Source organism: Betta splendens, chromosome 21 (assembly GCF_900634795.4).
Source record: "Betta splendens chromosome 21, fBetSpl5.4, whole genome shotgun sequence".
In the NCBI taxonomy this organism is placed as follows: domain Eukaryota; kingdom Metazoa; phylum Chordata; class Actinopteri; order Anabantiformes; family Osphronemidae; genus Betta; species Betta splendens.
In genome coordinates this window covers 6,262,671-6,278,823 of record NC_040899.1, presented here as the reverse complement: position 1 = coordinate 6,278,823, position 16,153 = coordinate 6,262,671, and the positions used below count along the sequence as shown (strand labels likewise).

The following is a 16,153-nucleotide window of genomic DNA, read 5'->3' as shown; positions in this document are numbered from 1 at the left end:
CTCCTGCGTGGTGCCGGCAGCCCCGGCTCGGCTCCCGACGCGTGGATCTCCGCTGCAGCTGCCGGAGAGACTGTGTCACCGTGGGAGACGGAGGGCGATGTGGGCGGGACGGCGACGTCAGAGATGACACACGCGCGGCGGCCTCACGCAGGGAGATCACGACTCACCGCGGCCATGTGGCCGTCGAGCGGCGGCCAGTTCGGATATTGCGCTCGTTCACGTGTGGGAATACGACGGATGACGTATTAAGGCTTTAAAACAAACAGGGGCGTGAAAGGAGAATATTGGGGCCCGACGTGCAGCGACGTTTGACCACCTGGGGGCCACGTCACAGAATGTACACACAACCCTGACATACAGTAGGACCAGTAAATAGTTAATATGCTGACAAAAAGAGGCCCGTTTACAGCTGTAGGACACGTCATGCTTCAGGTGTAAGTAGCTTCAAGTTATGGCAAAAACTATAATTATTTTATCTCCATTTTAAGCTCAATAACTTTTTATTAAAGGAACAAGGTGCTTGTCTATTACCCTGTTTAATTCTGACTTCCTCTAGGTTTGCTGGATTTGTAAAAGACCATGAATTTCCTTTCTGGCACAGATATTATATATGTGGAGTCTTACTGCTTAACAGCAGCATTAATATAACAGTAATGAAAATACGTTTAATTTACACTATAGCAGTTGCAATACAGACAATACAGTTAAGGATCCTAATACAAAGACAATAACGACACAACGGTATCTTCCTGTGGTAACAGAGTGGAGCTGTAGGTCTCTAAGCCAAGCCACATCGTAGCACCATTGGTTACAGGGCCATGGTGACAGGACCTCAAAGGCACAACAGCATCCCTCGGCACTGCCTGTTTAGAACACGACTGGCCTCAGGAGTCGACCTTCCTGACAACACACACACACTTTCTCTCGTGGAGTGGAAATGGAAAGGTGTCAGGAGAGAACGAGTGGGCCTGATCCACGTTGTGTGTCCCTGCAGCTTACTTTGGTTACCATGGTGATCCTGTGGGTTCTCCAGATTCCTGCAGATACAGATGGAAAAGGGCACAATTTGAATAAGACCCGTCAAAAAAGGGTTTATAAAGGTTCCTAAAATGGTGTTAAATAATGGTAAAGACTAATTTACAGGTCAGTAATGAGCCATGTTATAAATAAACCTTGGCAAAATATTTGAAGTACTTCAATATATTGTAAATGTTTTTTTTATTTGTGTTCTATAAGTCCCAGTTTGTGAATAAAGAAATGACTTACAATATTGAGAGCGTTTGTGTAAAAATGGATAACAGGATTTTCTATTGTGTAGATCCAGTGTGCAGAGAGCGCCCCCTTGTGGCCGGATGTTGAATCAAGTATTGTTTTTTTTAAACGTTTATATGTAAATGTTTTTAACTGATTCTGATTCTGCCATCGCTTCAGGACACACCGGAGGGGGGCGAGGGTGACTGCATGCACGCAGAGAAACACACGGGGTGAATGCTTTCAGTCACAGAGAAGCTGAGGGATTTTATTTGAGTGGTTGCAGCGTTCTGAAACTGCAGCAGTCATTCGTTTCAGTAACCGCTTCTTCCTGTAGTTTTACTGAACAATTTACATTGTTTTTGTTTTTGTTCTTTCATTGCAGAAACAATATTTTGTGTCAAAATATTATTCCATTTATATAATCATGAATCTTCCGCACTTTATCAGATTCTCAGGTCTTTCTGGTAAATCTATGCGCTTTATGCACAGCTTGGTTACTTTGCCTCGTTTGTTTGCCACATTACACATTTCGTATTTATCCCTACTGAACTTTTGCATGCATTTTTACCGATGTTGGTGCTCTACATTTCTCCCGGCTGCTCCGCTGCTTCTCCCTTCGAACCGAGGCCCGTCCCGACACTGCAGCTTACAGCAGATAAGCGCAAATAGCCCGTGGCTGCGTTACAATAAACGGATAAAAGAAGAGGCGAATATGCAAAGCCACACAGAGGAAGCCTATTCATGTCACCGACGTGTCCTGACAACTGGTTGGACTGGCTTGTCCCTCACGTGTGATGTCATCCAATGGACGAGTGGCTGGCGGATGCGATGCGCATGTATGCAGTCCGTCTCAGCGCATCACAGCGAACCGCACTTGACAGCCTGCCAGCGTAGAGGGAAAAACACGGCGTTTAGGGGAGGAAACCAGAGCCGCTGAATTTTCACCAGCTCGGCGTCATCCGCATCCGCCCAGGGTGAAGGTGCATCCCGCTGCGTCGACGCCCCAATGCATCATTTTGTGGGATTAATCTCGTGTCTGTTCTGACGCACGGATGACAGCGTAAGCGGGGCCGTGAAGCCGCCAGGGTACCCGAACACCGCCGCTTTGTTGAACGGGATCTGCTGTGACTGGACATGAATTCGGCGGAACAGACGGTTACGTGGTTAATTACGCTCGGGGTGCTGGAGTCGCCGAAGAAGACCATCTCGGATCCCGAGGCGTTCCTGCAGAGCTCCTTGAAGGATGGAGTGGTCCTGTGCAGACTGCTGGAGCGGCTCAGCCCGGGGTCCACGGAGAAAGTAAGGGCAAGACACCCCCTCCTCTCCCCCACGCGGCCGAGCAGCCTCCCCGCGTCAGCGTGTCTGTGCTCAGAGCCGTGAAACCGACGCGGCTTGTTGTCTGCCTTCTCTTTCTGCCCACTGGTCCATGAGACCATTCCTTTTGTAGGTCACGGCGGCCCGGGTTATTGTCTGCGAAAACGGCTCTATACGGCCGCGCATACGCGTGTCAGCGCGTAATAAAGGGGACCCAGCGCGCCCACTGCGTGTTGATCAGCAAAACAAGGCCGCACAACAGAAAAATGAAAATAATGATGCAGATCTACTGTGGTCCTATTAACCAAGGCCTCATGTAATATGCTTCAGTCCGGGTTTGAATAAACCGCAGATCTGACTTATCGTTTTAAAACCCGTATTTTTAATTCCCGTTTATTCCCCAGATCTGTAACATCGATGTCAGTGTATTTGATCCACGCAGTTTTATCAGACAAGGGGGGATGATCTGATCCGTACACACGCTATAGATATTAGGAGAGAGCCGCCATTGACTGCAAAGGCGCACAGACAGCGACGGACCCTCTCCTTATTTAAAGACACAGCGTAGTGAACCTTAGCGCCGTTTACACGACGGCATCAACGCGGCGGCGTTCACGGCGTCCGGCCGCTGCGCATATGTGCGTGGTTCCTCTCTGCTCCCCGTCAGCCGGGCGGAGGGGCTGCCGTGCCATTCCTGTGGCATCGGACAATATGATGTCGGGCACGCGATCCCTCGGCGAACCGCAGGTTGCGTCCGCATCCAGTCCCAGGCTTATCAGGAAACACCTGGGGAAACGTGACCCGCATCCGTCTGTGTAAGATGTATAGGACAAAATAGAAGTTCTCTGCTCCTCCCTGCAACAGTATTCTCATACTGTCCAATTTCAGTGTCAACATTAACATTAACTTACATATTAATTAACATAAGAATGACGTGGCAATGTGACGTCAGTGTCGTTATATCATATAAGCAGTAGGCTATAATCTCTAAATTCAACTCGTACAATCATTTATTGATGAGAACCATTAAATGCAGTTAACGGGGATTTGAGACCAACCTGTAGCCAACATTTGGGAAGGAGCTTGTCACTGCCCTCTAGTGGACAGACAGTGCAGTTAAGACAGACTGCTTCCTGATTATTTAACTCTATAACTCCATAGGCTTTGCAGCCAATGCTTTAATTAACACCAGCCCCTACAAGGGACACCATCACGTGTGATCCCAGACAAGATAAACATGGATGCACGTAACATAAAATGTTGTATGTAAGAAAAAACACTTTTTCATCCATTATCTGAACGCCTTATCCTCACGCTACACAGGTCGGCAGTATAACATTACTTACTAATACATAGACACCAATATATGATAGATATCCTTAATGTTTTTATGATGTTATCACGAGGAGACTCACATCTAAGTCAGAAACTACACCTAATGGTGTAGTGATGCTTATAACTTTATGTTCGAAGTGGCCACTTTACAGCTGTTTATGGATAAAATTAACTTTTATGGTGTAGGCATATAATGTTTTATTGACATCATAAAAGTGTAAATGATCTCTTCCGTCGCTTTACGAGGTTATAGATAGAAAAAAAAATAACTGAACATTACGTTTATTATGTTGCACGTTTTCCTAAAAGGCAAATTAGGCCTTATATTAATATTATAACGTTTTTAAAATTGCACTGCGTACTGTTTGTTTTTCTCACGATCTCGCTGCTTGGCCATTTTTTTTAAAGAGGGATCCTTGCCGCGCGCGCACGCTCAGGCTGGAGATCCTTGGTGGTCGACGTCATTTCCCTCGACCCGACGCCACAGCCTCCTCCACTTCCCTCTGCGGGATTTGTGTTCAGCCTCCCGGAGTGTCGGTCGGGCCCAGCTACGTACACGCACCGTAGAATGCGTGTCGGCGGAGAAGACTCGGTTTTAGGGCCACGAGAGTCGCACGCAGCCGCGGTGTGCGCCGCTCGGAGCTGAAGTCTGCCTCTCACGCGCGTCTCCGTCTTTGCAGGTTTACCCAGAGCCGAAGAATGACGGCGAGTGCCTGAGCAACATAAAGGAGTTTCTGAAGGGCTGCACATCGTTCCGCGTCGAGGTAGGTGCTTGTTACGTTTGCGCTTGGGCGACGTTGATTTGCGCGTCGCGGCGCAAAGAGGTGGCGATTTGGAAATTGCGCACATTGCGTTTAAGTGGAGACTTTGGCACAATAAACAATGGGTCGAGGCAACGGACGGAGCCCTGACAGAGGGAGGAGGAGGAGGAGGAGGATCTAGAGCCGAGAACAATCACTGAGCGCATGCAGGAGAAAAACCCGCTTGTTCATCCAGCAACGATGCATTTGCAGCTTTAATTAATAAAACCAGTTCTTCTCGCCTGTTCACGGTTCCCACTAAAACCCAGCAGCGCCGGGATGATGTTTGTTTCGTGGTCCGGGCTTCATTGTTACCAGCACTTCACTGTAGCCACCGTGTCAACGAGCATCTACCACTACGTCTACGAAGCACACAGGACAACGGGGCCTGTTCCAACATGGCAGCTATAGCCCCGTCATTGTTATTGTAAGGTAACAGTCTAAACATGTCGACAGATGAGGCTCCTCGGCGTGCAGACCTGCAGGACACACGGGGTGTTGTCCGTTAATGAGGATGCCTCCATGATGTGAGGACAGGGTGCTGTTTAACGCTGTGTTGGCCGGTGCATAGAGGGGTCATTGAACCAGCCCAGTCTGACAATGCAGCCCAGTGTTCATCAGTGGTCAGTAGAGTGTGTGTGTGTGTGTGTGTGTGTGTGTGTGTGTGTGTGTGTGTGTGTGTGTGTGTGTGTGTGTGTGTGTGTGAGTGACCTGGACTGAGCAGGATTACTGTAGTTTGGCTCGCGGCCGCCGTCCCACTGACCATCTGTGGATCTGGAGGAGGTGGATCTCCTCCAGAACCCAGAGCTCTGCTGGCGCTGACCCGAGGCGGCTGCGGACCGGCGCCCGGAGCAGCTGCGCCTTCATCAGCCCAGTCCCACGCTGGTTCGCCACTGACAAATGCGTCAGTTAATCGCATCATAGTTTGACTTCAGCTCCGGTAGAGTGAGACGGGCCTTTTTATTTTAACATTTACAGACCAAGCGTTTTGACCTTCTCGATGGCAGCGCCGCTTCATGCATTAATCCCTGGAAGGAACCAGGCTGATTGGATTCGCTCTCTCCACTTCAGCTTTGAGTCTCCACTTCCTCTTTGCCTCTGGGGACTCTCGTCTCACTTCATTGAACCCAAACCGTCTCCACCAGTGCCGATCGGACCGTCCTGAACCCTTCAGCCTCCCCATCTCACATACCAGGTCACACTGAAGAAGACTCCCATAAGCTTTTCTCACCTGACCGTCGGCTTGTTACCTGCAGAGGCCGTGAGAAGGTTCCAGGCCTCGTGCATGTAAACACTCATTTGCTCAGTGGTGAGTCACGGCGGCCTGTCGGCGGCGTTGCCTCAGGGATCCTCACACGACGCTGAAGCCGCCGCTCGGCAGACGTGTCTCAGCCTGCAGCGTCAATCACTTCATCATGGCCGCCCCGCGTGTGCGTTCAATGCGGAGTCCTTTCACCTATTGGGGAACGGGGAAGGCCCGGAGGTCAGGGCGCAGCGTGCACGCGCGGCGCTGCTCGAGGGCTGCGGCAGCGCTCGGGTCGGGACGCTCCCGCGCCGTTCGCTCATCCGTGAGTCGCTCACGTCGTTCCCAGAGGACACTTCTGCAACCGGAGCGGAAGATGAGGGAGACTCGCGTCTCCCCGTCGCTCGCCCTCAGAGCGGCCGGAGAGGGAGTCGCTCATCGTTACGCAGGAAGCGAGAGGACGACGACCGTCACGGGCTCTGGCACAATCGCAGCCATTCATACGAAGCAGGAGACGCGCGAGAGTCACGCTCACTGCTTTAATGCGTTCTTTTGCCATCAGCAGATCTGATGAAACCCTCCTACATGGACACACACGGGCTGATACTAAAAAACCTCATAGAGTTTTTATTATCTCTCACTTTGTTTGCCTGGAGCCTATTGATGAAACTAAGGCTGTGTCCACACAGACCAGAATGGACCAAACAACTCTAATGTGACTTGTTCTTTAATGAAACCGTCGACTCTGATTGAATTATTGAATGAAGTGTTGGTGTGATACATGGGTTTTTTGTTAGGAGCTCCGATGGCAGTAACAAAACGCAGGACATCATCCGTCTTATCTTTTGATGCGTTCGCTTTTCATGAACCAGCGCGAGCGGCTCGCTTTCCATCAACACCTTTTGTAGCGCTCACAATGGAGGCAGCGCTGCAGAATGCTGTAAATAGAGGCGTGTGCGTGTGTGCGTGTGTGCGTGTGTGCGTGTGTGTGTGTGTGTGTGTTTTTTGAGCTTTTGTGCTTCACCAGCTACTTGTGTCAGATAACAGGACTTATCGATTGACTGCTGAGTGCCGGCGGCGCGGCCGAGCGCTGGAATTGAACCGACTCTCTCTCTCCCTCTCTCTCGCCCGCAGCCGTTTGAAGCCAGCGACCTGCTGCTGGGACTGAACTTCTCCAAGGTGCTGAGCAGCCTGGTCGCGCTGAATAAAGTGACTGCAGGTTAGTCAAAGTGCGAGGCCAGAGGGGGTGTGTCTGCACAAAGCGGGTCGCGTGTGTTTCTAGCCTGTGCTCCGTGTCCAGATATCGGCGTGGGCAGCGATTCGGTGTGCGCCCGTCACTCTTCAGCCCATCGCATCAAGTCCTTTGAGTCGCTGTCCTCTCAGGCTTCGCTGGGCCGATCTTCTAAGCTTCTGCACAACCAGTTCCGCAGTCTGGTGAGTGAGACGACGGGCGCTCCCCGACCCCGTGGCGCTCCCCGCTGACGCCCGTCCCCTCTCCAACAGGACATGTCGGAGAACAGCGGGCAGCAGCTGCTGGTGAGGGCCCGCTTCAACTTCCAGCAGACCAACGAGGATGAGCTCACCTTCAACAAGGGCGACATCATCGGCGTGACGCGCCAGGAGGACGGCGGCTGGTGGGAGGGCACGCTCAACGGCAAGACCGGCTGGTTTCCTAGCAACTATGTCCGCGAGGTCAAAGGCTCCGGTGGGTCCCTCGAACGCCTCGCAAGTCCTGAGTAACAGCTGGATGCTCCACACAGCGCGTCTCCTGCGTGTGAACGATCCCAGACCCATTAAATAACGGCGAACGCAACCTGTTACATGGCAGACGAGCGTTCCATCTGCTGCCTCTCAAAGCTGTGGTTTGATTTGTGTCGCACCAGATCAGGATGTTTGTAACAAACACGTATCAGTCCCACTTTATTCAGTGGCATCATTGACCAGTCACCTGATGTTGTTTATTTCTGGTGTATTTCCCGTCACAGACAAACAGGTTTCTCCGAAGTCTGGCACCCTGAAGAGTCCCCCAAAAGGCTTCGACACGTCTGCCATCAGCAAAACCTACTATAACCTGGTAAGAACGCGGCCGTCGGTGGCGCCGGTGCAGATGTTTACAGCTGTGAGCAGCAGCAACGGTTGGACTCTTTGTTTCAGGTGCTGCAGAACATTTTAGAAACCGAGACAGAATACTCCAAGGATCTTCAGAGCCTGCTGACAAACTACCTGCGACCTCTTCAGGGCACTGACAAGTACGACTCAGCGTTATTTTCGCACGTTGTGTAATCTGGGTCAATCGGACCTCAGGCTCCTTCTTAAGGCACCGGTTTGCTCTTCTCTCGTTTCCTGCAGACTGAGCGGCTCAGACGTGGCGCTAATTCTGGGAAACCTTGAGGAAATCAGCACCTTCCAGCAGATGCTCGTCCAATCGCTGGAGGATTGCACCAAGTAGGTCCCTCCCTGCACACGGGCGCCACTGCAGCAGCATCTGCATGGTTTCATAATAAGCGGGGAGACCCCTAGTGTCAGGATGAGTTCACTGCCCGGAGCCTCTTAACCATAGGATGTAGAAGGGAAATGGACCGATAGCAGGCACACACACACACACGTATATTTGTTTGCTGATCTATCTGTTTCTTTGTGCTTCAGGCTTCCAGAAAGCCAACAGAGGGTGGGTGGCTTCTTCCTCAACCTCATGCCACAGATGAAGGCTCTAAATGTCGGTTACTGCTCCAATCACCCCTGTGCTGTGAATGTGCTCACCCAGCACAGGTACGTCGAGGCAGCAGTTACGATAATGCTCTGATCACAAGCAGCTGTATGTGTTCTGATGCTACACAGTCTTAAGAGAGCATGAGCTTATTGTGTGTTTATCTAGTTGTCGTCCGCTGTTTCTGGTTGTAAGAGTTACAGAAAGCTCGGTAATATGGAAAACAATGGCTTTAAATACAAATGAGTAAACTGAGCGAGCACATCACGTGTACCAGTAAAGATTTAGACAAAGGAAGCAGGTTGGTGATAAACGTAGAGTCGCACTGAAAACGTGGAACCAGAGGAAAGGCGAAGCAGGCGAGACCTGACCCAGATACGGGAACAGACGGAGAACATCAGCACCGGCAGCAGCACAACTGTGCAGCAGCTCATAAATGGGAACAGAACAGAGCGAACAGATGTAGTTTTTCAGTGTCCATCAAACTCTGCAGTTATTATCCACACGGCCCTGGACAATGCATCATATAAGATGTGAGTCATTTCTCCCCGTCTCTCTCCTCCCCGTCCTTGCAGTGAAGCCCTGGGGGAGTTTATGGAGGGCAGGGGGGCCGTGAGTCCTGGCATCCTCACCCTGACCACAGGCCTCAGCAAACCCTTCATGAGACTGGACAAATACCCCACCCTGCTCAAAGAGCTGGAGAGACACATGGAGGTGCGTGTGGGTGCAAAGTGACGATGCGCCGCCTTCCTAGTCATCGTCGCGTGTTTAACCACCACCGTCTTCCTTTTATTCCAGGAGAATCATCTGGACAGGCCAGACATTCAGAAGTGCATGGTGTCCTTCAAAAACCTGTCTGTAAGCAGAGCGCGCCTCTCCAGCCACGCGTCGTAGCCTCGAGTAGATGCCGTTAAGCCCTTGTCCTCTTCCATCGCCTCAGGTTCAGTGCCAGGAGGTCCGGAAGCGCAAGGAGCTGGAGCTGCAGATCCTCACGGAGACCATCCGGCTGTGGGAGGGCGATGACATCAAGACGCTGGGCTCTGTGCTGTACATGAGCCAGGTCCTGGTCCAGAGTCCTGGCTCAGAGGTACCAGCGTGGACCAGTCAGACAGGAAAAACGCTCATGACTTAATGGTTCGATATGCAAACTCACGTGTCTCCTCCTCGCCAGGAGAAGAGCGAGCGCTACCTCATGCTCTTCCACCACGTCCTCCTCATGTTGTCCGCCAGCCCCAGGATGAGCGGCTTCATATTCCAGGTGGGTTCTAGCACTTGGCCTTTGAGGGGGTGGAAGGCTGTTCCTCTGTCATGCTCCGGCCTCACGCCGCGGTTTCCTTTTTCCAGGGAAAACTGCCTCTGTCCAGCATGACGGTCACCAGACTAGAAGACTGCGAAGCCCATAAGAATGCGTTTGAGCTCAGCGGTAATGCTAACGCTAACGCTAGCATGAGGTTAGCAAGCGACGTCCGGCCCGCAGCAACACTGTCCCTGTCCCCGCAGGCCCAATGTTCGAGCGTCTCCAGGTGGCGTGCACCCACCAGCAGGACCTGCAGGACTGGGTGGAGCACCTGACCCGGCAGATCAAACACACCACGGCTACGGCGCCGAGCCACAAGCCGCTCACCGTCCCCTGCCACACGGTCAGGAGCCAATAGCCTGCAGACCATTTCCCTGCTCTTCATTTGACAATGACCACCGCGAGCACGCGTCTTCTTCCTCCCCCACAGCTCCCGTCTCACCCCTTCACCCCGTCCCGGCACGCCGAGGGGAGGGCCATGACGGTGGCCCCCACCTACCACACGCTGCCTCACCCCTCCTCCCACGGCCTGTCTCACTCCACCATGGCCTGGGCCCCGCTGGAGCCGCCCAACACGCCCAAACCCTGGAGCCTGAGCTGCCTGCGGCCGGCGCCGCCGCTGCGGCCCTCCGCCGCGCTGTGCTACAAGGAGGTGAGGCGGACGCGCTCTGCACGTGATCCCGTGTTTGTATGTGAGTGAATCTAACGCCTTGACATGAACAGGACCTCAGTAAAAGCCCGAAAAGCGTGAAGAAGCTGCTGCCCAAACGCAAACCTGAGAGGAAGCAGTCTGAGGAGGAGTTCGCCTTGAGGAAGAGTAGGTCCCCTGACGCACAAGACGCACAACATGCGCTACGTGCTACGTGCTACATGATCCGATTAACTGGGACTTGTCGTTTTTAGGTACAGCTGCTCTGGAAGAAGACGCTCAGATCCTTAAAGTCATCGAGGCCTACTGCACCAGCGCCAAGACCCGGCAGACCCTGAACTCCAGTAAGGAACCGCCACCTTGCGTTGACACGGGTGCAGATGGAGGTTGCCGCCGCGGGCGCTGTTGTCACGTTCTGCTGCTGAGAGCCTTTCTTTAACGCTGGTGTTCTGATCCTTCTAACCGAATCTTCTCTCCTTTCTCGTCCACTCTCTCTCTCTCCTCTCTCGTCCACATCGCTCTGGCTCATTCTTCTGTTATTCTTTTCCCATCGACCATTGTTTTACCCACGCCGTGTTATTGATTTTCTCCACATGCATCGTACTCCACGCCTCCCACTCGTTTTTACGATCCCCCATCTTTGTTGCGCGTGCACCCCCCACCCCCCCTCGTCCCGTCACTCCTCTTCCTTTCTTCCGCCGCGCGCCGCCATCTTGGACCGCCACCACCAGCCTGGCAGGGCACCGACCTGATGCACAACCACGTGCTGGCCGACGTGGACCGGTCCTGCGCGGACTCGCCGGGCCGCCGCAGCAGCGTGTCGAGGCCCGAGTTGACCTCTGACCTTTCGGAGGACTCTGACTATGACTCCATCTGGACCACCCACAGTTACAGGATGGGCTCGGTGCCGCGCAAGAGCTGCATCTCTCACCAGAACTAAAGAACGTACAGTACTGCCACGCTGTACTGCGATGTAACGTACAGCACGTTTACCTCTTTTACCTTCAGTGTATCAAAGGAAACTAGATTTTTATTTATCTATTTATTTTCTATTTAATATTTGTCCCTTTTCGTTAACTTATTTGGTTTATTTATTTTTCAACGGTTTATTTGAGGATGTGTGACGCATCTCCCCTGTTGCCTTTGCCACTTTCCCCTTTTATGTGCCTCCTCTCTTTCTGTAGTTGTCATGCAGTAAGTGTTTTGGTGATTCTGGTTTATTTCTCTTGAATGTGACGCATCCCCTCGTTCGACCATCGCCGTGGCCGACTCTCTAGGCAGAGAGACGGGGGATGCGGGCGTGACGTGGAGGGGAGGGGAGGGAGACCCAGGGGGATGGAGGGATGTGGGCTAAGCTTCTCCTGTCTGATATTCAGATGTACTTCAGGAACGCGTGTACTCTATTTACCATGTACTGCTTCTCTCCGGTATGTGTTTTTGGAGTATATTTGCTCAAACATAGCACAGGTGTGACACATACGTGCACACATTTCCATGTGAACGTGCCCCGACTGGCTGATGACGCAGCAGCATGAAAACATGAGAACTTTTTTTTCCAGAATTGAATTGATTTATTTATTCTTGCCACCAGCCCAAAGCAGATCAACATTCAGCTTAACCAGACAGCTACTGAATTATCAGATATTCCTCGTTACTTGATTTCTTTCTTGGACTCTGCCGATGTTTAGTTGTAGCTGCTAAAGAAAGAGGAGACGGACACATGCATTTTTACCAACTGGATAAAAGCCAGTGGACTAAAAAAAGGTGTATTTACAGGGTCTCCTCATCCATATAACGAAAAACACCTTTAGACACTTATACCTTCGTAGCTCCACGTGATTAAAACCTAATCACGGCTTTCAGACCCGTCTTAGTGGCTCCTCGACGGCTCCACTACAGTTGCATGAACATTTTGTATTTTCGGTGAACTGACCCTTTAAGTGATTAACGTTTAACAAAGCCTGATGTTAGACTCAGTGGTTCCACAGGGTTGCATTTACAGTACATTTGGGCTTAAATCAAAGCTGACCCGTGGCACCAGCCAGACATTAACGACCCGGACGGTGAAACCCGTCACAGTCATGTAATAGAAAACTCAGCGCCTGTGTTTGATAGCGATAGCGCTTTGGGGCAAGAGTTTGGTGGTTTGTGCTATTTTGCTTTCTCGCTGAGCTGTAAAAATAAGTGTCACGATGCGATTTGTCCCTTCAGTACTTTCATATCTGATGGAAGCACAGAGGTCAACTCGGCAGAAAGGCTGGAAACGGACAGACTGGCCCGGCCCAGATCCAGAGAACAGCACAAACAGAATGTGTTCATTTATGAGCTTTTAGTTGGCGGTTTGTCTGATGCGTCATTTACCTCTATTCCAGTCTTTGTGCTGCAGCTCCAAACTAAAGACTTAGAGAACCTGGTCTGTACCTGGTCACAGTAAGCGGGTTTGTGCTGTGCCAGCGGAGCAGAAAGCGCCCCGGCCCGGTTTGTAGCTTCCTCCATTCCCCAGCTCTTTGCAAGCCGTTAACGCAGGCAGCTCCCGTACCCACAGATGTAACGACAGCAACCCTCAGGAAAAAAAGCACAAACCTGTTTGAACTGCAGCGGCTTCTGTTCAGATCCCTTCCGTGCACACACCTGTCTGTGTCCTAGATTCAATTCGAGACCCCCCCAGGTCACGTCACCGCGGCCTGGTTTGAACATCTCCTCCGCTGCTCTGCTTAGCTAACATCAGCCCCGCGTGTCACCAGGTAACGAACTAGCACCTATGCTACGGCCTCGTGAGCCAGACATGCCTTTACTTTGTCTGTCTCGCGAGGTTTCCCCTGCTCTGTTGGATTAATGACTATTTTTATGAAGAAATATTTTTCCAGTGTTGGTATTGCAGGTTGACATCCTCTTAGAGTCTCCATTTACAGGAAGCAATTTGAGTGACATGTGGAATATGTTGGTCCATGTTCTGAGTAGTATTTAATGAAGTCATTTTTTAAAATGTTTGTTTTAGTTTATTTTGTATGTTTTAATAATTTTTACTTTGTATGTCCATGTTTACAAAACGATCCCTGAAGAATGATTTGTTTCCTTTTACTGTTTTTTACATAAGAGGAAGTGTTTGAATTATTTTGCACAATCATGTAACGGGCCGGGGGGGTGGGGGGCTTAGATCTGTTTAACTCTGTATTTTCCGTTTGTCTGCCTAGAGTGTGTATGAATATAGTCCTAAAGGTAGACTTCAATATTAAGTGTTCCTGTAAAGTAAATGCTCATTCGTAGTGTAAATGCTCACCTTCAGTGTTTGGAAGCATTGAAGGGAAAAAATGGGGGAAATCAAATGAACCCCCAAATGAACAAACAAACAAGGGACGGTGGTTATAAATTGACATTTGTATGTGAACTACTCATCCAACCTCTGAATGGACTTGAAAACTAAAGAGCACATAACGTAGTCTCCCCTTCTGTAAATACTAGTTGTCATGGAACAAGAAAAGAAACTCCATCCTACGTTCTGTGAGTATTTCAGCTTAGAATATCACTGTCCTTATATCATGTGCTATACTTTGTGACAGGTGTATTCTGTGGTTTAACAAACGTCAGTGGAGCTGTGGGGCCGTCAGGGTGAAGACCGTCTTTGTCCTCTGTGTGCTCTTATGCTGTATTCAATACACTCATGTGACCATGTCTGCTCTGCAAACAGCCTTCAGTGTATTTGTTCTACACTGCTGAAGTGTTCAAGTCCCAAACGCTATATTATGAGTTTTGAATAAATCTGTCATTTGGTAGAAACTGGCACACTGGTGATTTGTTTGCGCCGTGCAGATTGTGGACTTTTCAAATGGATTTGTGTTTGTGTGACTCCCAGTGCTTCACTTCCTTTCACTGTCCTGATCTCTTGCTTGTGCACGTCTGTCATAGTATTACTAATTGATGTACGCTTCCTTCTCGTTAATACTCCAATGACTAATTGGTTCAGGGTGTGAAACATGAGTTGCCAGCTGTTGAGCGGTGTTATGTTTTGAAACAGGACCGCGAAAGGAATCGGGGCTACACGTGATCATCACCGGTGAGGAAAAGGTCCTTGTGGAGGATCCAGGTCGCAACGGACAGAGCGCAGTGGAAGAAAAGTAAGAAAACTAATGCATTTATTGCTCATGCTTCACTTTTGAATCAAATGTAGGTATTTATACATTTCTTTCAATCAGCCTGTTTTGATATAGGTAAAACGGTAACACGCAGCATTTGCACAGTCTAATATTGCAAACATCACCTGATTTACACAGTGTACACACATCAGCCTAATAATGTGTCAAGAGACTCCAAGTGATATTTTTACACACACACAATAGATATATGTGGCATGTGGTGTAATAAGTTTATAAAGTTCTCTCAAAAATGAATTTTAAAGGAGCAGCCTTTGGTTTCTGTTACTGTCGAGTCCAATAGTTTAGTGGAGTTTAAAGCCAGTACTGATGCGTCTGTCTTAAAGGAGCCTGGTGGACGTGGTTTACGCCCTGAGGGACGAGGTCCAGGAGCTGAAACAGGTGAACGATTGGGATGTTGGCTTTTGGCTCGTACCTAATGATGGAAATGGCATTGAAAATGACTCTCAACAACGCCTTGCTCGGTTGCTTCCCCACCCCAGGACAATAAGAAGATGAAGAGGTCACTGGAGGAGGAGCAGCGCGCACGGAAAGACCTGGAAAAGGTCGTGAGGAGGGTTTTGAAGAGCATGAACGACCCGACGTGGGATGAGACAAACCTGTGACCCGTTCATGTGAAACAGACACTCGAGTGTATCTGTAAGCAAGTGGTCCTAAACCGGCCGTCGTTACTGTTAATGATTCCGCTCTAACGTTGAACACCAACGAGAAGGTGAGGACCTCACACTTCCTCAGCCACCGCCGGTGTCGTCGCTAATGTGGCAGAAAGGAAGCAGGAGCCTTTCTTGTCCTAGTTTACAATCACTTCCATGGTACATAAACGGTGGTAATCGTCATTCATTCCTGGGACAAACCTGAACCAGAACCAGGCTGTCTCTTCCTGGTCTTATTTAATTTTTATTTTTATGGGTGTCTGTCGCTGACACGAGCTTAACCCGAGTTTCCTGACGTGCTGGAGACGTTTTTGTCTTTATTTTTTTCTTTTGTGACCACTTTTGTGATTTTTACCTTAAACTTGTACTGTATCATGTATATACTGCAAAGAATGAGCCGAGTTGTCCTCTGGGGAAATAAATGTGTTTTTAGAATATTGACTGAGACTAAATCTGTCCACATGCACCATATATATATACATGTGTATATATCTTTATCACATAAGGAGGCGTAACACTAAGTATTTGAGAAGCAACTCAATCTCTTTATTAATTGTTATGCAATGTTTTTATTTCTGTATATTGTGACACAGACTAAAGAAGCTGCCAAACGTCCGGCTGCCTCAACCTGTCAGACAAACCTCAGCGTGATGAGTGAAAATCACTGTATATTGTTGAGTATTGTTTTTGCTTGTGTCAGTTTCCATGTGGCTTCCTCTCAACAAACATTACTGCTGCTTTAGTAAATAA

The 16,153-nt window shown here is 49.9% G+C and overlaps 1 protein-coding gene across 2 annotated transcripts; it reads left to right on the top strand.

The window, feature by feature from the left end:
• The first annotated feature begins 2,134 nt into the window (after positions 1-2,134).
• Positions 2,135-15,838, top strand: arhgef7a (Rho guanine nucleotide exchange factor (GEF) 7a). Of its 2 annotated transcripts, XM_029135660.3 has the most exons (21): positions 2,136-2,553; positions 4,584-4,667; positions 7,081-7,165; positions 7,247-7,380; positions 7,450-7,651; positions 7,932-8,020; positions 8,101-8,195; positions 8,296-8,391; positions 8,593-8,715; positions 9,229-9,367; positions 9,452-9,511; positions 9,594-9,740; positions 9,825-9,911; positions 9,998-10,076; positions 10,154-10,293; positions 10,381-10,602; positions 10,674-10,767; positions 10,854-10,943; positions 14,615-14,714; positions 15,077-15,131; positions 15,233-15,838. In XM_029135660.3, the coding sequence occupies exons 1-21, from the start codon at positions 2,389-2,391 to the stop codon at positions 15,353-15,355; spliced, it is 2,409 nt and encodes an 802-aa protein (XP_028991493.1). In that variant the 5' UTR covers positions 2,136-2,388; the 3' UTR covers positions 15,356-15,838. The 2 variants fall into 2 exon arrangements, with proteins under 2 accessions (XP_028991494.1, XP_028991493.1); XM_029135661.3 differs by lacking the exons at positions 14,615-14,714; positions 15,077-15,131; positions 15,233-15,838 and adding an exon at positions 11,331-14,376 and having other exon boundaries at positions 2,135-2,553.
• The last annotated feature ends 315 nt before the right edge of the window (positions 15,839-16,153 follow it).

Bases quoted from the DNA above. Each gene is read 5' to 3' on its own strand.
- arhgef7a (XM_029135660.3), top strand. From the start codon at position 2,389: ATGAATTCGGCGGAACAGACGGTTACGTGGTTAATTACGCTCGGGGTG. The intron at 7,652-7,931 runs GTGGGTCCCTCG...TTCCCGTCACAG, and splicing joins CCGCGAGGTCAAAGGCTCCG to ACAAACAGGTTTCTCCGAAG. The intron at 10,944-14,614 runs GTAAGGAACCGC...GTTTTGAAACAG, and splicing joins CCGGCAGACCCTGAACTCCA to GACCGCGAAAGGAATCGGGG.